Consider the following 22692-nt stretch of genomic DNA (forward strand, 5'->3'; position numbering starts at 1 on the left):
GGAGGTTCGAATGTTCCGTGGCCGTGACAGCCACAGTCTCTGACCAGGGGAATTAAAGCACGCCAGAAATCTTCTGTGGACTCACCAGGGAGCAGACTACAAGTAGAGAGTATGTGTCTGGCGAAGAGCGTGTTCGTCCGCTGGGCGTAGTTCACTTTCAGTAGCGCCATGGCTTCATCATAGGTCGGCGCGTCCTGGATAAGCGGAAAAACGTTGGAGCTCAGCCGCGAGTAGAGGATCTGGATCTTCTGAGCTTCCGGAATTGGGTCTGGTGCAGACCTGATGTAAGCTTCGAAACAAGCTTGCCAATGTTCAAAGTCCTTTTTGGAATTGCTTGATTGCGGATCCAGCTGCAGGCGATCCGGCTTGATGCGGAGGTCCATCTTCTGAAAACTGTAGTGTAATAAATTGATGCGCGATCAATTGCACAAAGACGAGAGTTGAATACAACTGAGGCTTTATTACACTAAGATGTGTGGCCTCCTACAGCAGCTGGCTAAATGGCTGCTGTATGGGGAGCACACATATTTATACTCCGCCTACTGGGCGGACCCAGCAGGCAGGGACTACCCCTGTACCTGTAGTACAGGTCCTACCATACATCTCCTAATATGTACAACAGTGGTGATTACCACATTGATGATGCAGCTGAAGATGGTTGTGCCTAGGACACTACCCTGAGGAACTCCTTAAGTGATGTTGCAGGACTGATATGACTATCCTCCAACAGCTGCAACCATCTTCCTTTGTGTTAGGCATGACTCCAGCCGGTGGAGAGCTTTTCCCCAATTCTCACTGACTTCAGTTTTACTGTTCGGTTGATTCGTGACGAGGGATGACACAGTGGTTACCACTGTTGCCACGCAGCACCAGGCTACCCGGGTTTGATTCCAACCTTGAGTAACTGTCAGTGTGGAGTTTGCAGATTCTCCCCATGTCTGCGTGGCTTCACTCTGCAGCACACAGCAGGCATGCATGTTTCTCATCTTCTCTTTCATCCATGGTGCTCACAGCCAATCCACCTGTCTTTATGCAGGGCAAGATATCCCAGAACAACAAGGATAGATTGCTAACTTCAGGGGGTGAGATAGTTGGGGCTACTCACTCCTTACAAGCAGCAGGAGGCAGAGCTGGCTGGTGAGGACAAAGACTGTTTCTGCGTGGAAGGTGAAATCAGCATTCCCAAACAAACTAGTGTGGGTCCATGCAGTGGACAACAACCATTCATGGACAATGATTGTGAGTGTCCAATAGTGTAGGTGCCTCTTGACCCAATGATGAACAATCTATTTTCTCTATTCCAGCCACCAACAGAAAAAGGCGAGACAGAGTGCCAGACAGTGCATCAGTCCCAACACCACCTCTGATGAGGAGTCAGAAGATCCCTCCGGTGCAGACCCATCACTGTGTTCACCTGCATCTCCCACCAGCAGAGTTACACACACCTTGCTGGGTCCTCGTTCTAGACCAGGCTCAGGGCACCTATCTGGTGAGCATGTCTCCACAGCAGGTAGAGGTAGCGGCGGTCAAGGTCTCTGATATTCAAATGACTGCTGGAGATCAAGCACATGCTGAGTCCAAGTCCAATGACAAGCCTCTAGAATTGGCCCTCAGTGAAATGTTGAAGCTGCAAAGACAGGCAGGGGAAGAGTAAGCAGGGCTTTCAGAGACCGTCAGCAGATTAGAATGAAGGATGGAGGAATCCATTCATGTTCTGTCTGATATCTCAGCTCTGACATGCGAATGAGCCAAAGTCACAATTGGAAGGAAGAGTGGCAGTCACCGTGGAAACCCTATTCCAGCAGAAAGCTTCGTTTCTGCTGGATTTGCATTCGGACCTGCACACTATTGCTCCAGCCACGATTGCATTCCAGCAGTGGCTGGGCAAGTAGAGGTTAGGGCACCACAACTGTTCTTTCGGTTTCCCCTTCTCCTCAAGGGGTCAGCTCGGGGCCCTCCAGCCCTCCCCAGGAACGAGGGGTTTCAGCCGGACACCCCAGGGACAGTCACACAGAAGTCTTCAAGGTTGTTCAGATGCTCCAAATCCCATCTGCCTGTGATCCCATCCACTTCAGCAGGCAAACCGAACAAGAAGTCACCTGCCCAAGAGCAGCGGACCCCCATCTGGCCGGGCCCCACAGGCTTTGGGCCTCCAAAGAATACCCCCCAAGGTTATCTCAAACAACAGGGCATTGCAGTCAGTGGGCTGCCTCCACGCCCGCTGTGGATTTCGGGGGTCCACTTAGCCATGGTGGCAGGGTAAGAAAATTAAGAAGAACTGACAGCACAGTGGTGGAAAATATGTTCACTCTCTGTGTATACCTTGCAGCTCTGTAAATATATTTTGCTTCTCACTATCAAAATCTCATGGCTCTTCCATGTGAAGCAATGTTCTGCAATCATCCAGGGGTAACAGATGCCCCCCTCACCCCATCCCTGCCTCCTGGTATCTCCCATTGTGTCCCTCAATTCTATGTTATCTCCCTCAATCTCAGCTCAGCCACCTTTGTGCCCACATGAGCCCGATGAACAAAGCCAGTTCCTATCTGAACATGCAGGTTGGACAATGTATATGTAAACCATGTGTCAGAGGATCAGATAATGTGCCTCATGAGTTTAGTTTTTGGAAGTTATTTATATTCCTGATGCAGCTGCACTGAAGACTATTCTTGGTGTTTGTTAAGGGTTTGTATCACCACCGGCTTTGCAATCATGCCAAACAAGTGCACTTTTCATTGGCCTCAGTGTTAAGGACTTTCAGGTTAGGGTTACAGATTAATTAATCGTTGAGGAGCTTAGCTTCTCATGCCTGCCTGTAGCATTAACTCATAACCACATTTACAGCAGAACATTACTTTTTTATTAGTTCCCACTCTCCATATGCATCATGCAGAGCAATGAAAGTAGCTTTCACTTGGAATCCCTGTGCTGACTCTCATTATGCAACCGACATGGATCCCTGAATGTGACAGTACAATCAGTGACTTAGGCTTCTTCATACACACTGCACTCCGTTAGAATGAAAATGTGGAAGACTGTAATGGGGTGAAATCGAAGCTCCTGTACATTTCCTGAGTGGTCTTTATCTTTTACAAGGGTATGAAGTTATCCTTAAATGCTGTGTCGCAACTGAGTGGGCCACGTCTCCCGCAGATGAATGATCACAGAATGGTCCTGCTGAAGCACTCTCTGTGCACAAAGAGGTGACCTAACTTGGAGGCTCGATTCCATGCTGTAGAGTGACAGTTCACAGTGTCCTGAAGAATGTCATTGCCTTGGAGGCTCAGTATCAGGATGAGGCCTGACCATTAACCATGCAAGAGAGTTGGGCCTTTGGAGAGATAGAACATAGAACATAAAAAAATACAGCACAGAACAGGCTCTTCGGCCCACGATGTTGTGCCGAACATTTGTCCTAGATTAATCATAGATTATCATAGAATTTACAGTGCAGAAGGAGGCCATTCGGCCCATCGAGTCTGCACTGGCTCTTGGAAAGAGCACCCTACCCAAGGTCAACACCTTCACCCTATCCCCATAACCCAGTAACCCCACCCAACACTAAGGGCAATTTTGGACACTAAGGGCAGTTTATCATGGCCAATCCACCTAACCTGCACATCTTTGGACAGTGGAAGGAAACCGGAGCACCCGGAGGAAACCCACGCACACACGGGGAGGATGTGCAGACTCCTCACAGACAGTGACCCAAGCCGGAATCGAACCTGGGACCCTGGAGCTGTGAAACAATTGTGCTATCCACAATGCTACCATGCCGCCCTTAAGAACAAATCAATCTACACTATATCATTCTACCGTAATCCATGTACCTATCAATAGCTGCTTGAAGGTCCCTAATGTTTCCGACTCAACTACTTCCACAGGCAGTGCATTCCATGCCCCCACTACTCTCTGGGTATAGAACCTACCTCTGACATCCCCCCTATATCTTCCACCATTCACCTTAAATTTATGTCCCCTTGTAATAGTTTGTTCCACCCGGGGAAAAAGTCTCTGAGTGTCTACTCTATCTATTCCCCTGATCATCTTATAAACCTCTATCAAGTCGCCCCCTCATCCTTCTCCATTCTAATGAGAAAAGGCCTAGCACCCTCAACCTTTCCTCGTAAGACCTACTCTCCATTCCAGGCAACATCCTGGTAAATCTCCTTTGCACCTTTTCCAAAGCTTCCACATCCTTCCTAAAATGAGGCGACCAGAACTGTACACAGTACTCCAAATGTGGCCTTACCAAGGTTTTGTACAGCTGCATCATCACCTCACGGCTCTTAAATTCAATCCCTCTGTTAATGAACGCTAGCACACCATAGGCCTTCTTCACAGCTCTATCCACTTGAGTGGCAACTTTCAAAGATGTATGAACATAGAACCCAAGATCTCTCTGCTCCTCCACATTGCCAAGAACCCTATCGTTAACCCTGTATTCCGCATTCATATTTGTCCTTCCAAAATGGACAACCTCACACTTTTCAGGGTTAAACTCCATCTGCCACTTGTCAGCCCAGCTCTGCATCCTATCTATGTCACTTTGCAGCCGCCAACAGCCCTCCTCACTATCCACAACTCCACCAATCTTCGTATCATCTGCAAATTTACTGACCAACCCTTCAACTCCCTCATCCAAGTCATTAATGAAAATCACAAACAGCAGAGGACCCAGAACTGATCCCTGTGGTACGCCACTGGTAACTGGGATCAAGGTTGAATATCTGCCATCCACCACCACTCTTTGACTTCTTTTAAAAATTATATATATTTGTTAAGAATTTTAACACAGTTTTTCACCCTTACAAACACCCCCCCACCCTCCCGTAACAAAAAGAAAGAAAGCACACATAGCAAGACATGAACCTGGTAAATCGATACGATACAGAGCTTTGTACATTGGATTTCTCCTGTACATGTCAGTTTTCCAGATCCTTCATGTATTTTCTTGCTCAAATACCCCCAAATACACCCCCCTTCTCCCTCCCTCCCCCCCCCCCCCCCCCCCAACGCAAGACACCCCCCCTTCCGGGTTGCTGCTGCTGACCGACCTTCATCTAACGCTCCGCGAGATAGTCTAGGAACGGTTGCCACCGCCTGTAGAACCCCTGCGCAGACCCTCTCAAGGCAAACTTTATCCTCTCCAGCTTGATATACCCTGCCATATCATTTATCCAGGCCTCCACGCTGGGGGGCTTCGCCTCCTTCCACATTAGCAAGATCCTTCGCCGGGCTACTAGGGACGCAAAGGCCAGAATGCCGGCCTCTTTCGCCTCCTGCACTCCCGGCTCCTCCACTACTCCAAATATTGCTAGCCCCCAGCTTGGCTTGAACCGGACTTTCACCACCTTAGATACTGTTCCCGCCACTCCCCTCCAGTGCCGGGCATGACCAAAACATATGGACATGGTTTACCGGACTTCCTGAGCACCTCCCACATCTGTCCTCTACCCCAAAGAACCTACTCAGCCTCGCCCCCGTCATATGCGCTCTGTGAACCACCTTAAATTGTATCAGGCTAAACCTGGCACACGAAGAAGAGGAATTAACCCTACCTAGGGCATCAGCCCATAGCCCCTCCTCAATCTCCTCCCCCAACTCCTCCCCCCATTTACCCTTCAGCTCCTCTGCCAACACCTCCCCCTCTTCTTTCATCTCCTGGTATATCGCCGACACCTTGCCCTCTCCGACCCATACACCCGAGATCACCCTGTCTTGAATCTCCTGTGCCGGGAGCAACGGGAATTCCCTCACCTGTCGCCTCACAAACGCCCCCATCTGCATGTATCTGAAAGCATTTCCCGGGGGTAGCCCAAACTTCTCCTCCAGTGCCCCTAGGCTCGCAAACGTCCCATCAATGAACAGGTCCCCCATTCTTCTAATCCCTGCTCGATACCAGCTCTGAAACCCCCCGTCCATCCTCCCTGGGACAAACCGGTGGTTACCCCTGATCGGGGACCACACCGAGGCTCCCATTGCACCCCTGTGCCGTCTCCACTGGCCCCAGATCTTTAGCGTTGCCGCCACCACCGGACTCGTAGTGTACCTTGTCGGCAAGAGCAGCAGCGGTGCCGTCACCAGCGCCCCCAGGCTCGTTTCTTTTTTTTAAAATATATTTTATTGAAAATTCTTTCCAAACAACAATTTTTCCCTCTTACAAAGCAAACGAAACAATAACAAAACAGAAATTTTTAACAATACACAGGTAACAAAACCCCAATGTCTATTGACCTAAACTAAACTAACCGCCCCCCCCCGCCCCGGGTTGCTGCTGCTGGTCATCTGTCTTCCCTCTAACGTTCCTCGAGGTAATTGAGAAATGGCTGCCACCGCCTGGTGAACCCTTGAGCCGATCCTCTCAGGGCAAACTTTATCTGCTCCAGTTTAATGAACCCCGCCATATCATTTACCCAGGCCTCCAGTCCGGGGGGTTTCGCCTCCTTCCACATGAGTAGGATCCTGCGCCGGGCTACTAGGGACGCAAAGGCCACAACATCGGCCTCTTTCACCTCCTGCACTCCCGGCTCTTCCGCAACTTCAAATAGAGCTAACCCCCAGCCTGGTTTGACCCGGGCCTTCACCACCTGCGAAATCACTCCCGTCACTCCCTTCCAATACCCTTCCAGTGCCGGGCACGCCCAAAACATATGTGCGTGGTTTGCCGGGCTCCCGCCACACCTCCCACATTTGTCCTCCACTCCAAAGAACCTGCTCAATCTTGCCCCCGTTATGTGTGCTCTATGTAGCACCTTAAATTGAATCAGGCTACGCCTGGCGCATGAGGAAGAGGAATTTACCCTGCTTAGGGCATCAGCCCACATACCCTCCTCTATCTCCTCCCCTAATTCTTCTTCCCACTTTCCTTTTAGTTCGCCCACCGACTCCTCCCCCTCTTCTCTCATCTCTCTATAAATCTCTGACACCTTGCCCTCTCCGACCCACACCCCTGAAAGCACCCTGTCCTGTATCCCCTGTGTCGGGAGCAACGGAAATTCCCTTACCTGTTGTCTAGTAAACGCCCTCACCTGCATATATCGCAAGAAATTTCCCCGGGGCAACTTATACTTTTCCTCCAATGCTCCGAAGTTCGCAAAAGTCCCATCTATAAATAAATCTCCCACCTTCCTAATTCCCAACTGGTACCAGCTCTGAAATCCTCCATCCATTCTTCCTGGGGCGAACCTATGGTTGTTCCTGATAGGGGACCCCACCAGGGCTCCCCGCACCCCTCTCTGTCGCCTCCACTGTCCCCAGATATTCAGTGTTGCCGCCACCACCGGGTTCGTGGTAAACTTTTTAGGTGAGATCGGTAGCGGCGCCGTCACCAGCGCCTCTAAACTCGTCCCTTTACAGGGCTTTCTCTCCAGTCTTTCCACGCCGCTCCCTCACCCTCCATCATCCATTTACGTATCATTGCCACATTGGCGGCCCAATAGTAATCGCCCAAGTTCGGTAGTGCCAGTCCTCCTCTGTCCCTACTACGCTGAAGGAACCCCCTCCTTACTCTCGGAACTTTCCCTGCCCACACGAAGCTCGTGATGCTCCTATCTATTTCATTAAAAAAGGTCTTGGTGATTAGTATAGGGAGACATTGAAATACAAATAAGAACCTCGGGAGGACCATCATCTTAATTGCTTGCACCCTGCCCGCCAGCGATAGAGGCTGCATGTCCCACCTCTTGAAGTCCTCCTCCATTTGTTCTACCAGCCGTGTCAGATTAAGTCTGTGCAAGGTTCCCCAGCTCCTAGCGATCTGAATCCCCAGGTATCGGAAGTTTCTTTCCACTTTCCTTAGCGGTAAGCCTTCTATCTCTCTACTCTAGTCCCCTGGATGTATCACAAATAATTCACTCTTCCCCATGTTTAGCCTATACCCCGAGAATTCCCCGAACCCCCTCAAAATTCGCATAACCTCTATCATCCTCCCGCTGGGTCCGACACGTATAACAATAGGTCATCTGCGTATAACGAGACTCGGTGTTCTTCTCCCCCTCTAATCACCCCTCTCCATTTCCTGGAGTCTCTCAACGCCATGGCCAGAGGTTCAATTTCCAACGCGAACAACAATGGAGACAGCAGGCATCCCTGTCTTGTTCCCCTATATAATCGGAAATACTCCAATCTATGTCGACCTGTAACTACGCTTGCCGTTGGAGCCCCATAAAGAAGTCTAACCCAGCTAATAAACCCGTTCCCAAACCCAAACCTCCTTAACACTTCCCATAAATACTCCCACTCCACCCTATCAATGGACGCCTTCTCTGCGTCCATTGCCGCCACCATCTCTGCCTCCCCCTCCACTGGGGGCATTATTATCACCCCTAATAGTCGTCGCACGTTAACATTCAGTTGTCTCCCTTTTACGAACCCTGCCTGGTCTTCGTGCACCACCCCCGGGACACAGTCCTCTATCCTCAATGCCAGTACCTTTGCCAGCAATTTGGCGTCCACGTTCAATAGTGAAATAGGTCTATAGGACCCGCACTGCAACGGATCTTTTTCCCTCTTCAAAATTAGCGATATCGTCGCCTCCGACATCGTTGGGGGTAGAGTCCCCCCTTCCCTGGCCTCATTGAACGTCCTCGCCATCAAGGGGGCCAACAAGTCCACATATTTTCTGTAATATTCCACCGGGAACCCGTCTGGCCCCGGGGCCTTCCCTGCTTGCATGCTTCCCAGTCCCTTAATAACCTTGTCCACCTCAATCGGCGCCCCCAGGCCTGCCACCTCCTGCTCCTCCACTTTCGGGAACCTCAATTGGTCCAGGAACTGCCGCATCCCCTCCTCTCCCTCTGGGGGTTGAGACCTATACAGTTCCTCATAGAAGGTCTTGAACACCTCATTTATCTTTCCTGCCCTTCGCACCGTGTCTCCCCTTTCGTCTCTAATTCCTCCTATCTCCCTCGCTGCTGCCCTCTTTCGCAATTGATGCGCCAACAGGCGACTAGCCTTTTCCCCATATTCATACCTCCTCCCCTGTGCCTTCCTCCACAGTACCTCCACCTTTCTGGTGGTCAGAAGGTCAAACTCCGTCTGGAGTCGTCTCCTCTCCCTGTACAATTCCTCCTCCGGGGTCTCTGCAAATTCCCTGTCCACCCTTAAAATCTCCCCCAGTAATCTTTCCCTTTCCTTGGCCTCTGTTTTCCTTTTGTGGGCCCCAATAGAGATCAGCTCACCTCTGACCACCGCTTTTAATGCTTCCCAGACCACTCCCACAGGGACCTCGCCGTCGTCATTGACCTCCAGGTATCTCTCAATACACCCCCGCACTCTTGCACACACTCCCTCATCCGCCATCAGTCCCACACCTAATCGCCAGAGTGTTCTCTGCTCCCTGTCCTCTCCTACCTCCAGGTCCACCCAATGTGGGGCATGATCCGAAACCACTATGGCTGAGTACTCAGCTTCTTCCACCCTAGAGATCAACGACCTTCCCAACACAAAAAAATCTATCCGGGAGTACACTTTATGGACATGGGAGAAGAAGGAAAACTCCCTAGCCCTAGGTCTAAGAAATCGCCATGGATCCACTCCCCCCATTTGGTCCATAAACCCCTTAAGTACCTTGGCCGCTGCCGGCCTTCTTCCGGTCCTTGAGCTGGATCTATCTAGCCCCGGGTCCAGCACCGTATTAAAGTCCCCTCCTAAAATCAAGTTTCCTGCCTCCAGGTCCGGTATACGCCCCAGCATCCGTCTCATGAATCCCGCATCGTCCCAATTTGGGGCATACACATTAACCAACACGACCTCCATTCCCTCCAGCCTACCACTCACCATTACATATCTACCTCCGCTATCTGCTACGATGTTCTTTGCTTCAAATGCTACCCGTTTCCCCACCAAAATGGCCACCCCACTGTTCTTTGCATCCAGTCCTGAGTGGAACACCTGTCCCACCCATCCTTTCCTTAGCCTAACTTGGTCTGCCACCTTTAGGTGCGTCTCTTGGAGCATAACCACGTCTGCCCTTAGTCCTTTCAAATGCGCGAGCACTCGGGCCCTTTTTATCGGTCCATTCAGGCTTCTCACGTTCCACGTGATCAGCCTCACTAGGGGGCTACCTGCCCCCCTCCCGTGTCGACTAGCCATTACCTTCTCTAGGCCAGTCCCATATCCCGCCTCTGCGCTCCCGCTCGCTCCCCCAGCGTCGCACACCATCCCCGCCCACCCACTCTTTAGCCATTTCCTTTTGGATTTCCGCAGCAGCAACCCAGTTGTCCCCCGTCCCCCCCCCCCCACCCCCCCCCACGCTAGATCCCTATCTAGCATGATTGCTCCCCCCATATCACTTCCGTAAGTCAGCTGACTTCAACTGACCGCGGCTACTCCTGCTCACTCCTCGACCCCCCCCCCCCCGTGTGGGGGAACTCCCATCCGCCTTGCGCCTGCCTTCCCGCCTTATTATTTCTGGTGCGGGAACATCCCTTTACTTGACCCGCCTCTTATGGCGCAGCTCCCTTTCCCCTCCCCCTCTCCTTCCCCATTCTCCGACTATGTCCCGTCTTTCCCCCCTCACCGGCGCCCACATTTTCCCAATGTCTCCCCCCTTCCCTGTTTACTTCTCAATTAACGTCCACCGTAACATTAACAAAAACAATAACAATAACATTTCCTGCAGCATCAGTCCCTCAGTTCCGGTCCAATTTCTCTTCTTTGATGAAGGACCATGCTTCCTCCGCCGTCTCGAAATAATGGTGTCTCTCCTGATACGTGACCCATAGTCTTGCCGGCTGCAGCATCCCAAACTTCACCTTCCTTTTATGCAACACCTCTTTGGCTCGGTTGAAGCTCGCCCTCCTTCTCGCCACCTCCGCACTCCAATCCTGGTATATCCGTACCACAGCATTCTCCCATCTGCTACTCCGCACCTTTTTAGCCCATCTCAGGACCTCTTCTCTGACCTTAAGGCGGTAAAATCGCACAATTATCGCCCTCGGTGGCTCTCCCGCTTTTGGTCTTCTCGCCGGAATCCGATTTGCCCACTCCACCTCCATGGGGCCCGCAGGGGCCTCAGCACCCATCAGTGAGCTCAGCATCTTACTTGCGTACTCTCCACAGTCCACTCCTTCCACACCCTCAGGGAGACCTAGTATCTGAAGGTTCTTCCTTCGCGCTCCGTTTTCTAGGGCCTCGATCCTTTCAGTACACTTTTTATGAAGTGCCTCGTGCGTCTGAGTCTTAACCGCCAGGCCCAGGATCTCGTCCTCAATATCTGTCACCTTCTGCTCCACCACGCGGAGCTCAGTCTCCTGGGTCTTTAATGTCTCCTTGAGCCCCTCAATTGCCTGTAGCATCGGGGTCAGCACCTCCCTCTTCAGCAGCTCCACGCACCGTCTCACGATTTCATCCTGCTCAGGCCCCCATGTTGCCTGCACTTTCTCCGCCGCCATCTTGTACTTCTCTCTTTCTGACCCTTTGGTCGACGATTCCTCGCGCTGCAGCCGCCGCCGCCGGTTTTTTCCTCCTTCGTTTGGGGGGACTCCCTTCTCACACACCCCACACCGGGTTGCGTCGTCAAAAAATTCCCCGTTGGGGCTCTTAAAAGAGCCCGAAGGTCCGTCGGAGCTGGAGCCGCCGAAGCGTGCGGCTAGCTAGGCATCACCGCAACCGGAAGTCCCCAGGCTCGTTTCTTTGCAGGACGCCATCTCCAACCTCTTCCATGCCGCCCCTTCTCCCTCCATCACCCACTTACGGATCATCGCCACATTGGCTGCCCAGTAGTAGCCACCCAGATTCGGCAACGCCAACCCTCCTCTGTCCCTACTGCGCTCCAGAAACCCTCTCCTTACCCTCGGTGTCTTATTCGCCCACACAAAACCCATAATACTCCTGCCTACCCTCTTAAAACAGGCCTTGGTGATTACAATTGGAAGGCACTGGAACACAAAAAGAAACCTCGGGAGGACCACCATTTTGACCGACTGCACTCTACCCGCTAGCGAGAGCGGCAACATGTCCCATCGTTTGAAGTCCTCCTCCATCTGCTCCACCAGCCTCGTCAGATTAAGTTTATGTAGAGCCCCCCCAACTCCTAGCTATTTGGATCCCCAAGTACCGAAAGCTCCTTTCCGCCCTCCTCAACGGTAGATCGTCTATCCCCCTTTCTTTTTTTCCCCTTTTCTTGGTCTACTCTTTGACTTCTATCGGTTAGCCAGTTCGTTATCCAACTGGCCAAATTTCCCACTATCCCATGCCTCCTTACTTTCTGTATAAGCCTACCATGGGGAACCTTATCAAATGCCTTACTAAAATCCAAGTACACTACATCCACTGCTTTACCTTCATCCACATGCTTGCTCACCTCCTCAAAGAATTCAATAAGACTTGTAAGGCAAGACCTACCCCTCACAAATCCGTGCTGACTATCCCTAATCAAGCAGTGTCTTTCCAGATGCTCAGAAATCCTATCCCTCAGTACCCTTTCCATTACTTTGCCTACCACCGAAGTAAGACTAACTGGCCTGTAATTCCCAGGGTTATCCCTATTCCCTTTTTTGAACAGGGGCACGACATTCACCACTCTCCAATCCCCTGGTGCCACCCCTGTTGACAGTGAGGACGAAAAGATCATTGCCAATGGCTCTGCAATTTCATCTCTTGCTTCCCATAGAATTCTTGAGTATATTTGTCAGGCCCGGGGGACTTGTCTATCATTTTCCTTCCTAACAAGTTTTTCCTCAAGCTTACCAGTCTGTTTCACACTGTCCTTGCCAACAATATCGCCCCTCTCATTTGTAAATACAGAAGAAAAGTACTCGTTCAAGACCTCTCCTATCTCTTCAGACTCAATACACAATCTCCCGCTACTGTCCTTGATCGGACCTACCCTCGCTCTAGTCATTCTCATATTTCTCACATATGTGTAAAAGACTTTGTGGCTTTCCTTGATCCTACCCGCCAAAGATTTTTCATGCCCTCTCTTAGCTCTCCTAATCACTTTCTTCAGTTCCCTCCTGGCTATCTTGTATCCCTCCAGCGCCCTGTCTGAACCTTGTATCTTCAGCCTTACATAAGTCTCCTTTTTCCTCTTAACAAGACATTCAACCTCTCTTGTCAACCATGGTTCCCTCACTCGACCATCTCTTCCCTACCTGACAGGGGCATACATATCAAGGACACGTAGTACCTGTTCCTTGAACAAGTTCCACATTTCACTTGTGCCCTTCCCTGACAGCCTATGTTCCCAACTTATGCACTTCAATTCTTGTCTGACAACATCGTATTTACCCTTCCCCCAATTGTAAACCTTGCCCTGTTGCACACACCTATCCCTCTCCATTACTAAAGTGAAAGTCACAGAATTGTGGTCACTATCTCCAAAATGCTCCCCCACTAACAAATCTATCACTTGTCCTGGTTCATTACCAAGTACCAAATCCAATATTGCCTCCCCTCTGGTCAGACAATCTACATACTGTGTTAGAAAAGCTTCCTGGACACACTGCACAAACACCACCGCATCCAAACTATTTGATCTAAAGAGTTTCCACTCAATGTTTGGGAAGTTGAAGTCACCCATGACTACTACCCTGTGACTTCTGCATTACCCTGTGAGATGCTGCTGCCGGATTTAGATCAGTCCTCAGAGGGTCAAGCGATAGCCAGAGACTAATGATTTTCTTCTTTGAGGCACCTTACAAGGCTCCTGGCAGACTGCCATGAGTGAATAATGTTTGCTTGATGTTCCTGTCTCTTGAAGGCTGTCATGGTTACTGCGATGTCTAAAAGGAAAGCAATATGTCTACTCGGTTTAGGTTGAGTGCTGGTGGAGTTCATATCCAATTACAGAACAGCCACATGCTCCATAGGCTGCATAATCTTCCAAGAATGAGGCTATCATTATGCACAATTGTGACTATTCGTTGTGAGATTGATGTCCTTCACTGAGTCGCTGAGTATGACAAACTGGCTGCAGGTGGAATTGTCTCATTTTTTTCCAAAGTGCCAACTCAAGTGGGAAAAGCGGTGTGTTGTCCTCCAGCTGCGCTGCCATCATTCCCCGCCACCTTTCTGAACACTATGGGAAAAAAAATCCAGGAAGTGGGTCCCATGACATTACCCTGGCAGAGCGGGCTCATTCCGACCTCAGCTTTCAACAGATCGGAGGCAATATTTTCATAGGACACTCCAATGTAAAAAGTAAAAATCGGAAAAAACATGGACCCCCAACACACAACCACCCCCACCATGTACACGGAACACCTGGTAACCCCCACAGATACCCTGCCACTACCCGACATTGCCCAGGCACTGTCCCTGGCACTGACTGGGTATAACCCTCTCTGCCCCAGCGGGCTGTACTTACTTGTGCACCCCAGGCAGTTTCTGTTTGCCAATTTCCTGTCAGTAGTATGCTGGGATTCGCCCCACTTGCTGGGGTGAATGCATTATCAATAATACTTAAAAAGCTCAACACTACCTCGGGCAGAACAGTCTATCTGATTGACACCGCATTTACCTTGATAAACATCCAGTCCCTTCATTACCAGCCTATCATGGATGCAGAGTGTACCACCCACAAAATACACTACAGCACCAAGTCTTCTTTGATGGACCTTTCAAATCTGCAAGCTCCATTCACTTGGAAGAATAAGGGCAATGGTTGCATGAGAACACTAACCCAAGATTCCCTCCAAGTCACAAACCACCCTGACTTGGAATTCTTTTGCTTTTGCTCTCCATAGAATCCCGAGAGTGCAGAAGGAGGTCATTCGGCCCACCATGTCTGCACCGACCCTCGGAAAGAACACTCTATCTAGGCTCACTCTCCCATCCTATCCCCTCAACCCCACCCAACCTGCACATCTTTTGGTCTGTGGGAGGAAACCGGAGCACCCGGAGGAAACCCACGCAGACACTGGGAGAACGTGCAGACTCCCCACAAGGCATTAAGCCAAGGCCGGAATCAAATCCGGGTCCCAGGTGCTGTGAGCGCCTGCAGCAGATCCAAAATCCTGAAACTCCCTGCTTAACAGCACTGTGCGTGCATCTATACCACATGGACTACAGCAGTTCAGGAAGATAACTCTTCCTTCTCAAGGGTATTTAGGTATGGATAATAATCTTTTATAATCTTTATTATTGTCACAAATAGGTTTACATTAACACACTGCAATGAAGTTACTGTGAAAAGTCCCTAATCGCCACACTCCGGTGCCTGTTCGGGTACACAGAGGGAGAATTCAGAATGTCCAATTCACCTTACAAGTACGTTCGGGACTTGTAGGAGGATACCAGAGCATGCGGAAGAAACCCACGCAGACACGGGGAGAACATGCAGACTGCGCATAGGCAGTGACCCAACCTGGGACCCTGGCGCTGTGAAACAACAGTACTAACCACTGTCCTACTGTGCCGTCCATAATAAATACTGCTCTTACTGTAGTGACACCCACATCCTATGAATGAATAAATCTGAAGAAACCATTACTGTACCAAGTGCATCATTTTGTGATGGCATATGAAGACCTATATCTGCGATAGTGGGGATGTCAGGAGGAGGCCATAATGGATCATCTATCATTAAATTAACTCATTTACAACTGAGGAAAATAGAATTTCTCCCTATATAATATTTTGCAGACTGAAAATTTGGAATTTAATCCTAGCAGGGAGAAGTGAAAGGCTAACTGTATCCAGAAAATAATTAGTCTTTGTATAAGTCACATCTGGAACACATTATTCAGCAAAAAATGTGATAAGTTTCTATTAATAAATGTGGAAGAAATGCATTGTGATTCATGCTCACACACCGTTTGCCATCGATAGAAATCCAGTCTTTTTTGCAGTTTGGCTGCATACCTTCCAACTTCAGAGTTGGAAACTGGATCCGGAGTCTCAGCTTTGGGTCTGGTACCTAAACACAAAACAGAAATCATAGAAAATACTAAATTCAGAAGCACAGCCTCCACTTCAGCAATCAAAGTAAAGTTAATGAGCTAGAGTGGCAATATCCCACTCGTGCGTGTTTGCTATCAGACGTTCTGTTCAGTATGATTGATTGATTTCAGGTTTTATTTCCTTTTTAATCTCCAAATTGTAAAAGCCAAAGTTTGGCCGGGATTCTCCGACCCCCCCCGCCGGGTCGGAGAATCGCCGTGGGGGCGGCGTGAATCTCGCCCCTGCCGGCTGCCGAATTCTCTGGCGCCAGAAATTTGGCGAGGGCGGGAATCGCGCCGTGCTGGTTGGCGGGCTCCCCCCCGGCGATTCTCCTGCCCGCGATGGGACGAAGTCCCGCCCGTTCTATGCAGGTCCCGCTGGTGTAAATTGGAGTTGGTCCCTTACCGGCGGGACCTGGCGGCGCAGACTGGCTCCGGGGTCTTCGGGGTGGGGGGCGCGGGGCGATCTGGCCCCATGGTGGCCTGGCCCGCGATCAGGGCCCACCGATCCGTGGGCGGGCCTGTGCCGTGGGGGCACACTATTCCTACGCGCCGGCTGTGTAAGCCTCCGCGATGGACGACGCGTAGGTGAACCCCCCCTCCCCGCGCATGTGGGGGGATGACGTCAGCAGCCGCTGACGCTCCCGCGCATGTACGGACCCGCGCCGGCCGGCGGAGTCCCTTCGGCCCCAGCTGGCGCGGCGCCAAAGGCCTTCCACGCCGGTCGGCGGGGCGCCAACCATTCTGTGGCCGGCCTAGCCCCTGAAGGTGCGGAGGATTCCGCACCTTTGGGGCGGCCCGATGTCAGAGTGGTTCACGCCACTCCGTCCCGCTGGGACCCCCTGCCCCGACGGGTGCGGGAGAATCCCACCCAAGATTACTCATTGTGATTGAATACAATTCTGCATTCTGCTGGCCCACAGTCCCTCATCGATGCCCAGCTTGGAGCTACTAGATCTGTTCTAAATCAATACCATTTAGCATGACCGTAGTGTCACACAACACGATAGAAGGTGGAACTTCATCACCACAAAGCGTGTGTGGTGGTGACTCCTGCCAATACTGCCATGGGCAGATGCAGCTTTGATAAATAAACTGATGATGGTGAGGTCAAGAAGGATTTATTTCCCAATTGTTGGTGCTCATACCATCTGCCAAATGCCCAGACAGGAAGATATATTCTTCAGGGCTCAACCAATTCAATCAGTACTGGTGCTATCAATCCACTCTCGGTGATGAACATTGAAGTCCCCCACACAGAGTACACTCTGAGCCTTTGTTACCATCAGTGTTTCTTCCAAGTGGTGTTCAAACTGGAGGGTATTGATTCATCAGCTGAGGGAGGGCAGTAGGTGGTAAACAGCAGGAGAATTCTTTCCCCCTGTTTGGCCTGATGCCATGAGACTTCATAGGGATCCAGGGTCAATGTTGAGGACTCCCACGGTCATTTCCTCGTTACTATACACTACAATCCCAACATTTCTGATGGCTCTGTTCTGCAAGTGGTACGGGCATACCCACTGATAGTGAGAGAGGAACCTGGATGTTGGCTGGGTTGATTCAGCGAGTTTTACTATGTCAGGCTGTTCTTTGATTAGTCTGTGGGACAACTTTTCCAATTTAGACTCAAGTTGTCAGATTAGTGAGGAGGACATGAGAGGAAGATTAGTGAAGAGGACCAGGGTTGACTGGGGTGTGCCTTTGCCGTTTCTGGTGCCTAAGTGGTGTGGTCCACCTGGTTCCATTCTTTTTGTTACTTTTCTGTAGCGGGTTTGATACAAATGAATGCTGTGCTAGGCCATGTCTTGAGGGTAGTTAAGGGTCATTGCTGTAAGTCTGGAGTAATATATCAGCCAGAATGGTATGGATAGCAAAGATAAGGCGGGATTCTCTGCAATCGACGCGATGTCCGCCGACCTGCGCCAAAAACGGCGCGAATCAGTCCGGCATCGCGCCGCCCCAAAGGTGCGGAATTCTCCGCATCTTGAGGGGCTGAGCCCTCACCTTGAGGGGCTAGGCCCGCGCCGGACTGATTTCTGCCCCGCCAGCTGGCTGGAAAGGCCTTTGGCGCCCCGCCAGCTGGCACGGAAATGACATTGCCGTGCAACGCATGCGCATCCCCGCGCATGCGCAGTGGAGGGGGTCTCTTCCGCCTCCGTCATAGTGAAGACCATGGCGAAGGCGGAAGGAAAAGAGTGCCCCCATGGCACAGGCCCGCCTGCGGATCGGTGGTCCCTGATTGCGGGCCTGGCCACCGTGGGGGTACCCCCCAGGGCCAGATCGCCCCACGACCCCCCCCCCCCCCCCAGGACCCCGGAGCCCGCCCGCGCTGCCTTGTCCCGCCGTTCGAAAGGTAGTTCAATCCACGCCGGTTGGCATGGGTTGACAGCGGCGGGACTTCGGCCCATCGCGGACCGGAGAATTGCCGGGGATGGGCCCGCCGACCGGCGCGATTTCCGCTGACCAGCGCGGTGCGATTCCCACCCCCGCCGAATCTCCGGTGGCGGAGAATTCGGGACGTGACGGGGGCGGGATTCACGCCAGCCCCCGGCGATTCTCCGACCCGGTGGGGGGTCGGAGAATCGCGCCCAAGGATAGTAAATTTCATTCCCCAAAGGAAAATAGCGAACCAGATTTTAATCACAATCTAATAGTTACATGTTTCTACCAACAACCAACAACTACCAACAACCACGGCGGGATTCGAACTTGCATCTCTAAAGCATTAGCCCAGCAACTGCACCACTAGTATAATCATTAATATAATGCCTTTCTAAAATCTGTATCTACTTGATATAAAAAGTAAAATGGTTGATTAAGAGCATCTTATCCATATTTATTTCTATTGAATGTACTATATGAATCATAGAATCCCTGCAGTGCAGTAGGCCATTCAGCCCATGGAGTCCGCACCGGCCCTTGGAAAGAATACCCTACATAGCCCAAGCCTCCACCCATCCCCGTAGCCCAGTAACCCGATCTAACCTTTTGGACACTAAGGGGCAACTTAGCATGGCCAATCCACCTAACTTGCACTTCTTTGGACTGTGGGAGAAAACCGTAGCACCCGGAGGAAACCCATAGGGAGAAAGAGAAAACTCCCCACAGGAAACAGATTTTGGAATTTGGCTGGGCAACCTATTGCTGAGGAGATTTGGTATGCAACGCAATTCTGGAAAATGTTCCTGTCAAGCATGGCACAGCGTGAAGCTGAACAATTTATTAGTGGGACAGTCTGTGCTCAAACTTTGCAGCTGTTGATTCCACTGCTTAATGCACAGCACTTTCTTTTAGCCATCCTGGGCGTAGTGGTAATATCCAGGCTCAGAATTCATCAGCTTTCCCGTGGCCTCCAACACCCAAGTGACTTTTTTTGTTTTTTTCCTGTGGAGTCAGAAGAAGCAGAAATTCTCACCCAATTCCAGGGGAGTCACAGTTCCCCTGCTCCGCCAGCAGCTACCTGCCAACCCTGCAGCCCACTCCAAACCCACCTCCCAGGGTCCCAAAAGTTGTTTATTCCTATTAGAGTAGAAAGGAAACTGTGGCCAAATCATGGCTTATAAGCGAAATTCGAAATATTATTACATTCAAAGAGGCATACAAATTAGCTGGAAAAAGTAATTGCCCAGAACATAGAACATACAGTGCAGAAGGAAGCCATTCGGCCCATCGAGTCTGCACCGACCCACGTAAGCCCTCACTTCCCCCCCATCCCCGTAACCCAATAGCCCCTCCTAACCTTTTTGATCACTAAGGGCAATTTATCATGGCGAATCCACCTAACCTGCACGTCTTTGGACTGTGGGAGGAAACCAGAGCACCCGGAGGAAACCCACGCAGACACGGGGAGAAGGTGCAGACTCCACACAGAGAGTGACCCAGCAGGGACTCGAACCTGGGACCCTGGCGCTGTGAAGTCACAGTGCTATCCACTTGTGCTACCGTGCTGTCCAATTTGATGCCGGTTTGAGGTTGGTTATTTGGAGAGTTAGCCCGCACCCATTTGTCCCCAGATAATATGGCCAAATGGACTCATACCCTAGTCTCTCATGCGACAGAGGCAGGACAGAGAGCTTGCGCAAATTACGCACAAGAATGTCAACCGCCCCCGAAACAGCAATGGAATCAGCACACCAATGCAGCCCCGAACCAGCAACGACACCAACAGCCCGACTCCCCACCCAGGGAACCATACCCAAGGGAGCAATATCCCAGAGAGCCTGCTCCACCTTACGTGCCCCAGGGGTCATGCCACAACTGTGGACAGTCAGGACTCTTCGCCCGAGATTGCAGGAGACCCCCACCACCAGCTAGACTAGCCCCCAGATATGAAAGAGAACACCACCCACAGCAGCTACAAGGTCCCAGCTGCCCCATGCAAACTGTGAGCGCTTACCCACCACTTCTCATGGCACGGACACCTCAGCAATGCCACTTCATTTTTGTTTCTCTCCTCCTCCCTCTCTTCTTTGGTCACACTACACTGACTCCATATGCTAGCTACACCCCAAGCCAAATGTGATTTATGGTGTCCTTTCTGATGGAACCTGCGCCATGTTTGTCGTATGTTTGTTCGTTTAATGTACATGTTAAATGTTGTTTGTGAATTTAAAAGTTTTCATGGCCCCATGCCACCACTCTTTTGACGCCCACTGGCAGTTAATGGAACATGTTTGTCGGCAGACAACCAATCATAGCTACTCTCCTGATTTGAAGGTAATCACGAGAGGCAGCCCCCACGACGACCACATTCTTACCCGTTTTTGCCGGTCGCTCAGGCAGTGAGAAATGGCACTGGTCCCCGCCCTGCCTGAGGACCCCCCTCTGGTCAGCTACGCTCAGAGAGAGCAGAAACGGCACTGATCACCGTCCTACCCGGGGATTCCACCCATTTCTTACCCGCCGTGGCCCATACACACCCCATTTTGACACTTTCAGTTCAAAATTCTTTTGTTTGTTTTTGGCGGCCCTTAGGTTGCTTCCGTATGCTATTTACATTCTCAAACACTAGGATGGTAGACCGCACAGGCTGCGTGACGGCTCACACTGTGTCAGTATTTTTCTCGGATGTCTTTTCCCAAATATTTGTTTTTTTTTTAAAATGAGGGAATCACAGATGGTGACCAATTATAATGGGTAATTGGCAACAAAGGACAGACAGGCAGACATACGAGATCTTAAGCAAGATAATAACAGATATTATGCTTGTGTCCATAGAACTCCGGAACCTCAGGAACCCCAGAGGACGAGAAAGATGAAGACAGAAAGACGGAAAGATGAAGACAACCTTCATGTTCCCCTGGATCTTAGCGAGATCCCTTCAGTTGCGGGCGGATGCTACCCCCCTGACCCCTACCACACAGACCGTGAATGATTCCCACCCCTGCCACGCACTGAACCCCGAGATAGTTAACCCCGAGACAGTTACCGACACCCCGACCTGGTGTGACAAGTTTATAACCTGGTATTCACTACCTTACATAGTAGAATCACTCTTAGTACTGGCGATACTCTGCAGTGTCGTGCAGACACTTAGACTCAGATAATGGTGAAGGAGAGCCTCCCGCTCTCGCACCCCGGTATACACGTTTAGGTCCCGAATTTTCGGACTTCACCAAACCCCCCAACCCCTTGAGTGAATTAAAGTGCATCCGTTTTTTCTTTTTGTGTGTTTTGTTCAATAAAGAAATGTAAACCTCTGTGCTTGACTGCCAAGCCAGAGAAACTTGTGTTGCTGCTATTTGTACATTTAAAGTGTTGTAGAATTATTTTTGATTGTTTGAGTGAGGATAGTTTATTGAGGTTAGTTAGAGGTTCCAGTTTTTTATTTTGTAATGCATGCCTGAATGTCATAGCGCCCCATAGAGTTTTATACTGATGTATGTATGTAAAATGATTTTAGGTAAAAATTGCGATTCATAGGATAGGGCAGTGTAGAGCCGGTGAAGTGCTTATGGGTGCCCCACTTGGTCAGAGAACGAAGACGACGCGGTAATGTGATCCTTCACGCTTCGCGTTGAGGATCACAAGGAGGTTGTGTAGCCATCTGGGATGGCCACTTCAGATTACAAAATGGACACTTTGCAAAGATTGCAGGGAAAATGCACAATACTGAGAAAACAAAACAAACAGGTTCAGGGTTTGTCTGCATATTGGAGCCGCAGCTCCCAGACAAGACCAAAACTGCAAACCCATTAGCATACTAATGGGTCATCTCCGGGAACAAAAGAGTAACATTTGAGTAACTGATACTAAGGCAGACACCCCGGCGCCAGAGGAGACCAGAACAAAGCAGGCCAACGGCCACCTAGGACACGCCCAGCCATCAGGGCACCCACCCCTTTATTGGAGGAAATCGATAGGAACGATCGAGAAACGGCCCAATTAATTGGGGCCAAGTTCAAGGCCCGCCCAAAAGCGCGCAAAGCCCCTTTGGGTATAAGAAGGATCCCCCAAGAGAGAGTCGTTCTCTTGGATCCGGCTCTCACCAAGGAGAAACCTGTCCAACGGCTGCACCAGAAACAAGTAAGTCCAAGGTCAACGCACGCTACCAGACAGACGACCTTAGCTGTTATCCCGTACCAGTTCCACCCCAGCAGCCTCAGAACCGAACAACGGCCATTGTTCCTCTGACTGAGCAGGCGCCCGAAGCTAAGTATAGGCTTCAGCAGTAGTGATAGTTTAGTCTGTAGTATTTGTGCATGAGTATGTTTAACTGTGTGCGTAAATAAATAAGCATTTGACTTTGAGCTAACAAACTGGTGTATCGAGCCTTTGATCAGTATTCGGTTTGAACCTTGTGGTGGTA

The 22692-nt window shown here is 50.6% G+C and overlaps 1 protein-coding gene across 1 annotated transcript in view; it reads right to left on the reverse strand.

Annotated features, from left to right (window-relative positions):
- The window catches only part of LOC140427856 (suppressor of tumorigenicity 14 protein homolog), a 318812-nt gene that overhangs the window by 145374 nt on the left and 150746 nt on the right, over nucleotides 1–22692 (reverse strand). The window contains exon 10 of the mRNA XM_072513648.1: nucleotides 15759–15862. Within this exon, the coding sequence (XP_072369749.1) occupies nucleotides 15759–15862 (104 nt within the window). The remainder of the gene's footprint in view (nucleotides 1–15758; nucleotides 15863–22692) is intronic.

Source organism: Scyliorhinus torazame, chromosome 8 (assembly GCF_047496885.1).
Source record: "Scyliorhinus torazame isolate Kashiwa2021f chromosome 8, sScyTor2.1, whole genome shotgun sequence".
Taxonomy (NCBI): Eukaryota; Metazoa; Chordata; class Chondrichthyes; order Carcharhiniformes; family Scyliorhinidae; genus Scyliorhinus; species Scyliorhinus torazame.